We start from the raw sequence: 13,825 nt of genomic DNA on the forward strand, positions 1-13,825 counted from the left end.
CATTTCATTCCATCCGCCATTCATTCGTGATTTGAGTAAAAATTTTATACTATTTTTTATCATTATTATTATTATTATTACTATTACTAAACGTTAGATTGTAAATAAATAATTATGATAAACGTATGAATATAAATAATAATAATAATGATATTTTTTCTCGGGGGGCGGGAGAAGGGGCGGGAGGCGGAGAAAGGGGGATATCGAAAGAGATTTAAGGGGTTTTAAATCTTCGTGCCATTGTTTTCTGTTTTTTTTTAAACATTTTCGTGACACATGTGGTTTATATTTTTATGTGTGACGTAATTTAAGTGTGATAAATGTAATTAATTAAATTATTATTATTATTATCATTATTATTATTATTATTATTATTATTATTACGACTGCCATGACTACCTTTGGAATAAAATACTCGTCGAAGCCTTTCGAAAATTTTTTTTTTTTTTATATTTAAATTATTCGGTATGATGAGAAGTCACGACGCAATTGCGTGATATAAATAACTCGTATATTATAATTTTATTTATTTATTTATTTATGTATTTATTGAATTATTTATTTATTTATTTATTTATTGACTTATTCGTGCCATTAATATTTATTCAAATAAAATACATATATGTAAATAAATAAATAAATGAAATCATTTTTTTTTAATTATTTATTTAAAACGGGGGGGGGGATTTTTTATTTATTTATTTAGTTTGTGACGTCAAAAGATTTTTAATAAATTATGATGACGTCACGAAAATTTTATTAAAGTGCAAAAAATAAAAAAATTAAATCATTATTATTACCAAAAGAGAGAAAGAGAAAGTTTGAGAGTACGGGGATAAACGGGGGGGAAACGGGAGGGGAATTATTATTATTATTATTGAATACTAATAATAATAATAATAGTAATAATAATGATGATAATTATTAAATTAATATTATTAATAAATAAATTTATTACTAGTCAAATCGTTGAAATGTTTTGTAAATTTTTTTTTTTTTTTTTTTGACGTACGTTTTTCTTATTTATTTTTATAATAAATAATATTAACGTAATAATAATAATAATGATAATTTAAATAAATGTGTGAGTGAATGAATGATTGATTGATTGATTGATTGATCGATAATTAAATAATAATTTCAATTGTCCAAAGTGATTTTTTTAAAAAATATATTTTATTAATAATTTTAGTACGACCAAAAAAAAACTAAATTGATCCATTTTTTTTTTTTTTTTTTTTTGTAATAGTTTTAATAACTTTTTAGTGTTTATGTATTATTATTATTATTATTAAATATTAAATATATCGATAAATCGATAAATAATAAAAAATTTAATTTAATAATTTAATAATTATTATTAATATTAAAAATTTTGTATGTTTTTATTAATAAGGGATGAGGTTGTTGTTGTAAAAAAAAAAGTCATTATTATTATTATTTAAATAATGCTTTTATTTAATAAAAATGTAACAAGTTGATTGCGTCATCGTCGTCGTCGTCGTGGAAGCAGTCAAAAATTATTTTATCAAATGTTTTCAAGGCCTGGACTTTTTTCCTTCGGGTAATTGATTAGCTCGTCTCGCTTCTACTCGATCTTGAAAGAAAATTCGTACGTCGGCCGTTCTCATGTTCGGCGTTAAAAATTCACCCAAAGTATCCACGTTATTTCTAAAAATAATAATAATAATAATAATTGTCAAAAGGAAAACATATGAAATTTTAATTTTTTTAGTATCTATTTACCTCGGAGGACGATCAAATGGGAATCCCATGGGTCTCCTATCTGGATATTTTGAATCTTTAACTCCGCAGTAACTTGCAGCATCATCGAATCCACGTTGATTACTCGTTGCGGCACCTTCGACCTGGAAAAAATGTCGTGAGTAATCGTCGTATTGTCGATTGGGAGGAAATTTTGAACTTGAGCTACCTACTCTATCATCGTCAATGTTTGAAATCATAACGAATAAAACGCATTGGAATCCATCGGTTGCACCTCTGGGGATGAGCATGTGTTGGGGCCAACCGCAACCGCAGAAATTAAAACGTTCGAGACGTTTACCACCACTCGGTCTATTCATGTCCAAATCTCTAAATGTTGCTTCGAATGGAATCGTGACAGATGATTCGATCGAGCTACGTTCGATTGTATTCTGTTTGCTCTTCACTAAAACAATTAATTATCTTCGTTAAACAATAATAATAATAATTTTTTAAGGTATCGAATCGGTGTCTTACAAGCAACTGGAAATTTATCCAATTCAATAAACATGTGTCTTTGATCTGCAAACAACCAAGGAAGACCTCTTTCGTCAAGTTTAGGAGCTAAGAATATACGAACTGTTCCAGCACGATTTTGTCCAGTGTTATTTTCAATCTGGAAAAGAAAATCATGAAAGTTAAAGAAAAAGCAAATTGTTGTTGTGGTTGTTGTTAGAACAATAAGATGATCGTGTTACGTTTATGCGGTACACGAAATCGAGATGCTGTAAGTGAGTAAATCTTGCAAAAACATTTCCTCTGGGTGTGAAATCCATTCCGCGGCTTAAATTCACATCGTTTTGTTCCCAAAATGTCGATAGTTCATTTCTATTACGTCCGTTTGTTATAACTTCCAATCCCGTGATTCTAATTCCAGAATAATCGAGCTGGAAAAAAAATAAAAATAAAAAAAAATTTTACTGTCGGACCCGGGGATACGTCAATTTGAAATTTTTAACTCACGACTTGTTCGGTATAAGGTGGTAAAGTTTCCTTATGCTGTTGGAAAATGTAATCTATGTATGCATGCCATCTGTAAAATATTGGGTCTCTCATGGCCGTCGCGGGATCACCCATCACGCTAAAAGTTTCTAAATGCCTTTAAGTACCAAAAAAAAAAAAAACAAATTAATACCATGATGACCTTTAACCTTTTTAATTTTTTCTTTTTAAAGTATATTAACCTCGCGTCGGGATCGTGACAAAGGGATATGGCCAAATGTCCAAAATTATGAAAATCTCCATAATAATTCCTGTTTCTCGATATGACACTCGATTCAATTAGATTTCCCAGTATGTCGATACCCGTAGTTTCATCCAATTCGATTCTTCTGCCATTTTCCTGAAAACAAACGATTTTCCGCTGTAGTTTCCATGGTATGGATGGTAGTAGTAGTGGTAATGAGTAATACTCACGTCTTGGATTGCACCCTGAGCGATGGCATCAAGTAATCTATCTCTCCATCTTTCTAAATCGCTTAAATCGAATTTGATTTGATCAATTTCACGATACACGTCGCTTAAAACTGCATTCGAATGTCTCGGAGGCCAACTCCTGCTCGATACCAAGCTATCCAATTTGGAAAAGTAACCTTCCGGTATGGGTTCGCGAAAACTCGTGAGTCTTTCAACTCTCGGAAGATCGTTACACAAACGTTCGAAATTAAATCTTTAAAAAAAAGCAAAAAGAAGATTTAAAAAAAAAAAAAAAAAAAAAATGGAAGTCGTGAAAATGGTGTGTCTGTCGGAAAATGTTGGCAAACCTGGCAATTATTTGTTGATGCATGTAATAGAAAAGTTCTCCTCTTCTATCTTTGTTAACGATGTTAATGTCGGCATCGAATGGATATACCAAATGCCAATGCCAATGATGAAGATTTATACCTAAATCTTCTCGGAAATAAGCAACTTTATGTTCCGGATCTATGTCGGATGCTGTGTAATCACGTGGTATTTCAATCGGAGTCTATATTGAAATTTTTTTTTTATTAAAAAGAATTATTAATTGAGATCAAAAGGAAAAAATATGGCGATTTGATTACCCTTTCGCTCGGATCTAAAACGCTCGTGATTTCTCTCGCACGTTTGAATATTCCTCCATCCATGTATTTTTCCGGAAAATTTTCGTAAAGTGGTGGCAACTGAACGTTTTTCGTATCCGATCTGTGAATAATGGCGACCGATAATGCGTAAATGAATAAATAAGGATTAACACGATCTCTTGCAAAAACGGCAGCGGATAAAAAATCTTCGTAACTTCTCATTCCTGCAAAAGAAAATTATTGAATTGTTGTTGCCTTCTTCTGGAAAACATTTCCAGATCCAGAAATTTTATTTATTTTATTACCGAGGAAAATGTCGATCAATCTCGCAGCTAATTTTCTATGTTGTGGAATAAAAAGTGAAAATGGTTCGCGACGACTCAAACGTAATATCGGTGTAAAATCCGGTAATGTTATTTTTCTCACAGGTATGTTTTCTCCAATATCATCTTTTATACGATTGACCAAACCTTCTCTAGCCGGTCGATATTCTTCAGCCTATTAAAAAGGGATTATATGTTTGAATAGGATCGTTTAAACAATTATCGAAAGGTTTAAATAAAAAAATATTTACTATGTAATCCGTTGGCAAATCGAACAATGCGTTGTTATCACCTTTTGGTAGAAATACAGGTTCTGCAGGTCTGTCGAATAGAAAATGTAAAACGTGTTCTCTAGAATCATCGTTACCGGATGATGGTCTTTGAGGTAATTGTTGTCTCTGTCCTCCACCTCTTCCCGATTGTTTAGACATTTTTCCAAAAAAAATTTATTATACTCACGATTGAAAAACGTGGAAAATAATAAATTAAACAAGTCGAAGTCGTCGAATTTATACCATTTGAAAAAAGCCTGTTTTGAGGTAAATAACGGAAACGGATTTTTTTTCTCTCGATTATTGCGAAAACATTTCTCGTGTGAAAACGGATGCTGGAATTGGTTTTAATAAACTAAAAAAAAAATACCAAGATAATAATAATTATTTTCTTTTTGTTCACAGTTTTGCAGCTTTCGTTCTACGAATTTTCCAAGGGTAAGTTTTTTATTATTATTATTACTATTTTTATGTTTAATTGTCCCGTGGCTAAAGATGTGTGGGGTTTGGGATTATCGTGGTGAAAGACAATTCTTCCTTTTCTATTGGCTAACTCTGGTCGTTTTTCTTGGATGGCATTATTTAAATTATTCGAATGTAAACCTTAAATTTGTGGTCTGATTTCGTGGCAGCAGCAGCTCAAAGTAGGCTATATCTTTGTAATACCGCCAAAATGATGACAGTACCTTTTTTGGTGCCTGTTTCCCATGCCTAGACCAGGATCTTTTCCTCAAAATGTTGTCATAGACAACCCACTTTTCATTTCCGGTCACTATTCTTTCAAAAATGGGTCATTCGCATTGCATTTAAGCAAAGCATATCGCAAAGACCAAGTTGTCCTACACTACCCAAGGTAATGCGCCAAGCTTCTTTTGGTACCCAAGACGCCGCAGACGGTTTTTATGATCTTTATTTGGTCATCATCGACCACCTCCACTGAACCCCACCCACAACTTTTTATTGGCTTGTGAAGCCCACCCTTTCAAAAAAGCAAAATGTCAAGGAAATTCTCGCTTTGGCTCCTCATTGGCTTTAAATGTCTTTTGCTCGCGTACCTTTTAAGAGTTCAATGAACTTTTGATACTGAATGGTACAGAAGGAACCAAATAATAAGATATCAAAAATTCTTCTTGTCTGCACAAAAATGTAAAAAGGTACTCAAAAACATGGGAAAACTATCTATCGGTGGAAAATCCGTAATTATTTACTCCCCAACCCAATAATTTTTTTCTCTTTTTAAAAATAATAAAAATAAATAAATTAATAATAATAATAATAATAAATAATTATATAAAAGTTGATATGTGGAAAAATAAAAAAAAATTAGAATTATTTTACATTAAATATTTTATTTAAAAATAAAATGATGTAAAAATAAACACAAAAATAATTCACATAAGACAAATATAAAAAAAAAAAAAAAAAAAATTCTAATAATAATATTAATGACGATAACGATGATGATGATGATGATGATTATGTATTACATTTCCGTTCGATATAACAATACACGTGCGAAAATCAGTTTAATTTTTTTTTTTTAGAATGAATTGAAGAAATCCGGGTAAATTTTTTTTTGGTTTTTGCCATTTCAAAACCTGTCACGAAAAAAACTACTTAGTAGGTATACCCGATTTTCCATACGTTGTCCCCCACCTCCCCTCTCCTTTTTCTCCTCTTCCGTTTCTTCGTTCATTCTCTTCTCAGCTTACTGTAACAATCACACACAAAAAAAAAACAATTTATATCAATAAATAAAAGAGACAGAAGAAAAATTAATTAATTTTTTGTCTCTCTCTCTCTCTCACGTGTTTAAATTAGGTTCGCTTAAATTAACGGGTGCGGCTTTTCTTCTTTTTCTACCACCCGCAATGTTCGTCCTCCCTCCGGATTCATCCGAATTTATTGTTTCATCTAATTTTATTTCATTTAATATTCTGCTTTTGAATTTTCCCTTAACCATATTATTATTATTATTATTATTATTATTATTATTATTTTTATTTTTTGATTTTTTTTCAATCATGCAATCTTCTAATTGTATAACCGGTTGTTTCCTATAAAAAAAAAAAACCCAAATAAATTTTCCTTTTATTTTCTCATCATAAAGGCTGGAAAATTTAGTTAAAAAAGAAAATGTCAACTAACAATTTTTTTATAATGTCATCGTTTACGCTTACATTAGGCGTATTCGAAATGCAACTGAAAAAAAAAAGAAAAGTTTTTTAATTCGGAAAATTCTTTTCTCTCTCTCTCTCTCTCTCTCTCTCTCTCTCTTTTCAAATTCACAAAGTATATAGTCTCACTCTGAAGAAAATTCCGTTTCTCTTTTTTCCATCGTCGAATGATTTTCACTTTCCTCTAAAAAAACATTATTATCATCCCGTGAAAAATTATCAACAAATTGTGACGTCATCGATGACGGTGACGACGACGGTGACGACAACGGTGACGACAACGGTGACATGTTTAAATCTTCCATTTTTTTCATTGAATTTCTTACATTTATACCAGATTTTTTTTGTTTTTTATTCATATCGGATAATCTATCGTTCTGTAAATATTATTATTATTATTTTTTTTTTTTTTGTTATCAAAAATTTTAAATGTCAAATCAATGCACGTAAATATTATTATTATTATTATTAAAATTTATTTTAATTTAATGAAAAAAAAATACAAAAAAATTACTTTATCAAAAATTTTAGAGAAAAACCTGTATTTATGCCGCCTTGAATTAACAAATGTATTTGAAACGTTCGAAGGTGAAGAATTTGACGAACGACGACCGTTAAAACGCCATGATGGACCTTCTAATGGATCGAATTCATTTTCTCTCATCAATACTAATTAAATATTAATCGTTTAAGGTTTAAGGTTTCTTTTTTTTTTTATTAGAAATTATGAAAGTTTTTTTTTTTTTTACTACTCACCGATCGTATTGTTTTTATTTGTTTGCGATGAACTATTTCGATTGTGCCTAATCGAACGTGATGTGATGTCATCTAATTTTTCCCTTTTTACACCAGGTACATTTGATGATTTATCATCATTATCAATTTTTTCACTTTCCATCAATTCCTGTCATCAACATCATAATTAATTATTAAACAAATTATAATAATCGAGAAAATGTCTTCAACTCTCGACTAAATTATTTACCTCACTTTTAATAGAATTTCTCGAATTGCTGTTGAATTTTCCCCTTTCTTCGCATGATTTGTTTGGTGTTATTAATTCAGGTGAACATGCAGGACTTGTTTCTACAATCGGAGACAGAGGTTCTAAAAAAAAAAAAAAAAAAAAAAAAACATGGTGATTTTAATAATTGTCATTCGATTTCCAAAAAAAAAAAATAATTTTTTCTCTTACCAACTTTCCTGGTAGGTGTTAATACCCTGTTTAAATATATTCTCGGTTCTGTTGAAATGACTTGTCCGTTTATCATTGGTGAAACTTTTACAGTGCCACCTTTAAATAAATAATAATAATAAAAATATATATAGGTTAGTTTGTTTTGTATTCGAAAATAAAATAAAATTCTAACTTTTTTTTCCAGTGCCTTGTTGTAAATTTGTTTCTTCTGCCAGACAATTTTTTTCATTTCCCAACGTAAATAAATTTGACTCGAGTGATATTTTTTTAAATAACTGTACCATTTCAGATTTTTTCAGCAATATATTTTTTAATGTGTTCATAGCTGCTGATATTTCTTCGAAAAATTTGTCTATATCTTGTGGTAGGGATATGCAAACATTCTGAAAAATGTAATTCGATAGTCATAGCAAAATAACATAACATTTTATTCGAAAACTAACTAAAATTTTATAACAGATACACTCACACATATGTACATGCATATATATATATTGAGTTTAAACTAAAATAGAAAAACTAAAACTAACAAATTGCAAACTTTACTATTTAGTAATCAACACAATTTATTTTTATTTTTTGAAAAAAAAAAAAAACGAACATAAAAGATGGCCTCACCAAAATGTCTTCGACTGTCGTACTAAAATACTGCCCATTTGTGTTTTTTGTCACAAGATTATTATCGTAACTTTCTTTCAATTGACTAAGTTTATTTAATAGTTCAGTATTTCTCTGTTGTAAATAATCTATGTATTCTCTTTGAAATTCTTGAGTACCTGAAAAAGGAAAAAATTTTTAAACCTAATAAAAATAATTGAATTTTAAATAAAATTCTAAATATTTTCATACAAATTAAGGTTATTATAAACCATTATTGTACTTTAAAGAAAAAACATAATAAATAAAACATAAAAAACATAAAATTGACAATATTTACATTTAATTTGCCATCTTATTCTTTATATATATATATATACATGGTAAACATTAGCAAGTGACAATTAAAGAAAATATAAATATTAATATACAAATTTAGTATATTTGCACTATTTTAATAAATAAATATAAAAGGAAAAAGAGAATCATTCACAACGGTTTTTTTTTTTTTTGTCAATTGTGATAAGGTGACAATTTTATAATAATTATAATAATCACATATTTATGTATTTATTGAATAGATAATACGAAATTACATCAATAACATTGATTTTACCTTATTTAAAATAAAAATTTAAATAAATTTACATTGTATTTTAAATATTTATCATGCTTACCCATTTTTAAATAATTAAAGACCTTTTGTTATTTGAAAATTGTTTTTTATTTAAATAAAAACATTAGTGTTTACCGTTACGTCCGGAAACGTCTAACGAAAAAATTTTTAAAGATGGCTGCCAGTTTAAAATATTGAAATGTGTTTTTTAAGTTTTAATTGTGATTTTTATTAAGTGAAAATGGGTTGAAGGAATGGAAATTATTAAGGTAAGTTACATTTTAATAAATATTTTTATTGCGGTTGAATAAAATAACAAAATTTAATTATTTGTTTAATAAAAAAATAAGTTTAAATCGATTGCTAGTACACCAGCCTAATGAATTTCAATATGTTTTTAAAGAAAATTCTTTTTTTATTTGCAAAAAACATTAATTTTCATTTAAAACATTTTAAATGTTTAATAAAACTATAATGATTAATTAAATGCGTTTTACGATAAGGCACGATGAAAATTTTTTAAAATTTTATTTATATTAAAATTTTTCATTAAAAAAATAATGTAAACAATTGAAACAAAATGGCGCGAGTTTTTGTTTGTTTTTTGACAGTTTCTTAAATCCGTAAATCAAAACATTATCGGATTATAATGACAAGTTATTAATAATAATTTGACTGAAATAATTCTTTTTATTAATTGTTTTTAAAAAAATCAAACGTTATTAATTAATTTTTAAAATAATTACTTATTAAAAATAAACATGGGGTGGGGGGAACATTTCTCTTTGACATAAATAATAATTTTTGAAATATAACAATAAAAAATTACTTATCGATAAAACAAAAATGAAATTTCTATTCGCAAACAACAAAAAATTAATTAATTATTATTTAAAACTTTAACAAATTATAATTATTTTTAATCGAACAAAAAAAAATTGATTGTTTGTCAATCAAAATGGCTACGTGACTAAAGTTATCAACAATTTCTTATTATCATCAAAACGTTTTTTTTTTTTTTTTGAAATTTCCAAATAAGTTATCAGTAGGAATAAATTAATCAAAAACATCATATTAACTGCTTTAATGAATATTATTTATTTTTTTTTATAAAAAGCACAAAAATTCAATAAATATTTATTATATATAAAGGTAACATTTAAAAAAAAAAAAAACTCTTATGATTCTTTAACAATTACGTACAAAGTTACACACACTCCCACGCACACACACACACACAAACAACATTTTTTTATGTTTTTTTAACAACATTTCATTTAAAAAAAAAAAAAAACAAAAAAAAGCTCAGTTACAATTTGTATTTTAGAACATTTATTTTACTACTACTATTATTATTATTATTATTATTAACAGCTTGTATATAACATTAAAATTGTCAAGAGCATTAAAAAAAAAAAAAAAAATGGCAAAAACAATACTCGATAAAAAAAAAAAAAAAAAAATTTCTTTACATTTCATTATTAAATTAAATTTTGGGGGGGTGAAAAAAAAAAAAAAAAAAAAATCATTCGAAACAAAAACAGTAATAATAATAATAATAATAATACAAAAGAAAAAAAAAAAATTATTGATAACTATGGAAGAATTACATAATTTTAAAGAAGCACTTGGGGTAGCAAAAAAAATTTTTTTTTTTTCATATCAGTTCGGGAAGTTTTATAAATGATTTTAGGACACTTTTTTTTTTATAAAATTCATTTTTATTCTTCCCCCATTTTAATAATAATAATAATAATAATAATGTGTAATGTTATAACATTTTAGCAAAGAAGCAATTTAATTATTGATGACATATTAAACAATTATAAAAATAATTTCTTCTGCTGCCTTTGATTATTTTTTCAAAAACAATTTTTAAAAAAAATAATTTTTTTTTTTTTTCTTTTCCAAGTCAAAAATTCAACATAAATAATTTTTATTAAATTACATAATAATTATTTATTATTATTATTATTATTATTTTGTTAACGATAAATAATACAAACAGTCACATTACATATATATATATACGTATGTTTATTTATATAAATATATATTTACTCATAAAATTTTATTAAATAATTTATTAATAAATTAAACATTTATATATAAATATTATTTTCAAACAAAACGTTTAAAAAATACATTTTAAAAGCGTTAAGCTTATTATTATTATTATTATTATTAATATTTTAAATGTCAAATTTAATGCTTATAAAAAAAAAAAAAAAAGAAATTTTTTTAATTTTTGACTTATGGTTAGTTTGAAAAACAAATAGATTGTTATTAAAAATATTTTCTTATTTCTATGACTAGTTATTATTATTATTATTACAATTTTTTTTTATGTTTTCTTATCGGAAATAATTTTATAATTTTGTTTTCCATTTGTATCGTTCAATTTATTGGCAGATATAAAATTATTAATGTTAGTCGATTTGTTACCTGAATTATTAGTATTGGTAGTACTAAACAAAGCGAATGCTCCTTTAAGCATAATCGAAAACCAATATAATTGTGGAAGTATTAGAATAATTAAACTTATTCTGCAAACAGTTGGAAGAGATAAAACAGCCTGAAAGGAAGAAAGAAAGAAATTAATTTTTTTGGGATTTAAATTTAAATTTAAAAAAAAAAATTGTTGTCGTAAATATGAATGATTATTCAAATCGATACCTCGAATAATGATGCTTCAATAAATTGACTGTAATACTTGAATAACCAAATGAACAAAAATATTCTGCACATAAAAAATACTGCTATCATAACAATTCCATTAACAAGATAAAGATTACATTCTTTCAAATGTAATCTACTTAATATTCCTCTAAATGATACGAATGGAGTTGAAAGTTCCATTAAAAAAATTAATCCGAAAACGCAATCGCCAAAATTTTTTCTCAAATGCTGAAATGTTTTAATTATTACAATTAGACTTTACTATTTACAAAAAAAAAAGTTTTGGGCAAAGGAAATGATGTAATACTTACAACGACGACTAAAAAACCGAAAAGGCCAATAAATAAATGATGAATAATAATAATCGGTTGATGGTAAATAAAATCTTTAACTTTTGTAAAATGACTAGCTTTTAGTATTTGGTTATCATCAACGATTTCGTTTTCTTTGGTTAAACTACGTGCATTTAATCTATTGATTGTTTTCGGAGAAAGATTATGAATCTAAATATGTTCAAATGAATATTGTTATAATTTTTTACAAAAAAAAGAAAAAGTTTGGAAATTGAATTTAACAAACCATAAACATTGAATAAACATCATATAAAAAATAAGAAGCTCCAAACCAGGCATAAGCCTGAGACATAAAATGAGATGTTCTTAACATATTTCTCGGACAAGAAAAAGTGCAAACAATAGTTCCGCAAATACTCGAGAGAACTGCTTGCACAGCAGATACAACTCTGGAAAGAAAAAAAAAAAAAAATGAAAAATATTTAAATAATGAAAACATGATTAAAAAAAAAAAAAAGTTATCTGACATTGCTATTTGTCACAGTAAAGGTCAAAATCAATCAACTGATATTATTACATAATTACAGATTTAATTCACATCACATACTTGTTCGATATATCCATAACATCATAAAGGCTGAGTTTATATTTTTTAGCAAATTTTTTTCCTTCATACGTATAAAACATGAAATAATTAGACAGATCAAACATTGAAATGAAAAAAATAAATCCTAAACCCATTAAACATACTCCTTGAACAATTGATATTCTATCTTCTGGATGAAGAGGATGTAAAATTATCCAAACCGCTGCAAAAGACCCAATGACGGATCCAATAAGGAGTGGAGCCGCTTTCATTTTTTATTTTCTTAAAAATATTATAAATTAAAAAAACAAATTTTCAAATGAATTAAAGGGCGTTTAAAAAAAATTATTATAATCAAAAATAAATAAAATGAAAGATAAAATATTTAAATATTACTACTCACCATTATATAAAATTACTTAAAAAACACATGTTTGATATACTAAATTTAATTGACAATGAAAATACGTTCATTGCCTTTGCAAAAAAAAAAAAAAAAAAAAAAGAAAAAAGAAAAAAAAATAAACCGAAAAAAAAAAAAAAAAATTTGTTTTACAAACTCCACAATGATAAAATACAGATAAGGTTTAAAAATAATAAACAGTGTTGCCAAATTGATAACTTGACCTATAAGAGATTAGCAAAGATATGTTAAATTGCACTTGTTAATCGATTATTATACTAAACTTTTGATTTCTTTTATTAAATAAAAAAATTTCTCAATTATTTATTTTTATTATTATTGCTTTGTGTAAAAAAAATGCCTTGGCTTACTTTAAATTTGTTTTCTTTTTTTTAATAGTTCAGTCAGTTAATTGAAAGTTATTTTACTTAATATTTTCTTTTATAAAGAAAAAGAACAATAGAAGAAATAGTTAACTCATTCATATTAATAACATGACACAGTAACACATATATATGCTTTTGAAAGTACTTTGTAAACAATTTTTAAAGGTTATTAAAGCTTTATTTATTTTAAAATAGTTTTCAACTAGTTTAAATTAAAATTAAATGGTTGGAAGTTATATATTAATAAAAAAATATAACGATTAAAATTTACATAAAATAAATGTAATATATATTTATTCATAATAAAACAATTACAACTAATTTAATCTTCATTTTACAACATCATTCAACACATTATCCTTTAATAATATTATATTAATTAAAGAAAAATATTAAAAAAATAATTTCAATTTCGATTTTAAAGTCGTGCACTGACTCATAAACGTTTTATGAAAATATAAATTTGAGTTACAAAAATCATTTTTATTT

General features: G+C 26.1%; 3 protein-coding genes across 3 annotated transcripts; all 3 read right to left on the bottom strand.

The window, feature by feature from the left end:
* Positions 1–1,538: 1,538 nt before the first annotated feature.
* Phum_PHUM448900 (hemocyanin subunit F, putative) lies at positions 1,539–4,560 on the bottom strand (the record flags this gene model as incomplete). Its single annotated transcript, XM_002429665.1, has 12 exons — positions 1,539–1,671; positions 1,747–1,861; positions 1,934–2,170; positions 2,242–2,380; positions 2,463–2,651; positions 2,728–2,863; positions 2,949–3,106; positions 3,181–3,433; positions 3,528–3,730; positions 3,807–4,030; positions 4,112–4,304; positions 4,381–4,560. 12 exons carry the CDS (start codon positions 4,558–4,560, stop codon positions 1,539–1,541), a joined length of 2,160 nt encoding a protein of 719 aa, XP_002429710.1.
* Positions 4,561–6,205: 1,645 nt separating this feature from the next.
* Positions 6,206–9,054, bottom strand: Phum_PHUM448910 (uncharacterized protein; the record flags this gene model as incomplete). The annotated part of the gene is made up of 9 exons (XM_002429666.1): positions 6,206–6,458; positions 6,708–6,947; positions 7,118–7,247; positions 7,335–7,482; positions 7,564–7,685; positions 7,774–7,857; positions 7,949–8,159; positions 8,395–8,552; positions 9,051–9,054. 9 exons carry the CDS (start codon positions 9,052–9,054, stop codon positions 6,206–6,208), a joined length of 1,350 nt encoding a protein of 449 aa, XP_002429711.1.
* A 2,476-nt stretch (positions 9,055–11,530) lies between these two features.
* On the bottom strand, positions 11,531–12,819 carry Phum_PHUM448920 (protein FAM57B, putative; the record flags this gene model as incomplete). Its single annotated transcript, XM_002429667.1, has 5 exons — positions 11,531–11,564; positions 11,703–11,896; positions 11,980–12,171; positions 12,248–12,410; positions 12,569–12,819. The coding sequence occupies 5 exons, from the start codon at positions 12,817–12,819 to the stop codon at positions 11,531–11,533; spliced, it is 834 nt and encodes a 277-aa protein (XP_002429712.1).
* Positions 12,820–13,825: the final 1,006 nt, after the last annotated feature.

Source organism: Pediculus humanus, genomic scaffold (assembly GCF_000006295.1).
Source record: "Pediculus humanus corporis 1103172108219 genomic scaffold, whole genome shotgun sequence".
Classification (NCBI taxonomy): Eukaryota; Metazoa; Arthropoda; class Insecta; order Psocodea; family Pediculidae; genus Pediculus; species Pediculus humanus.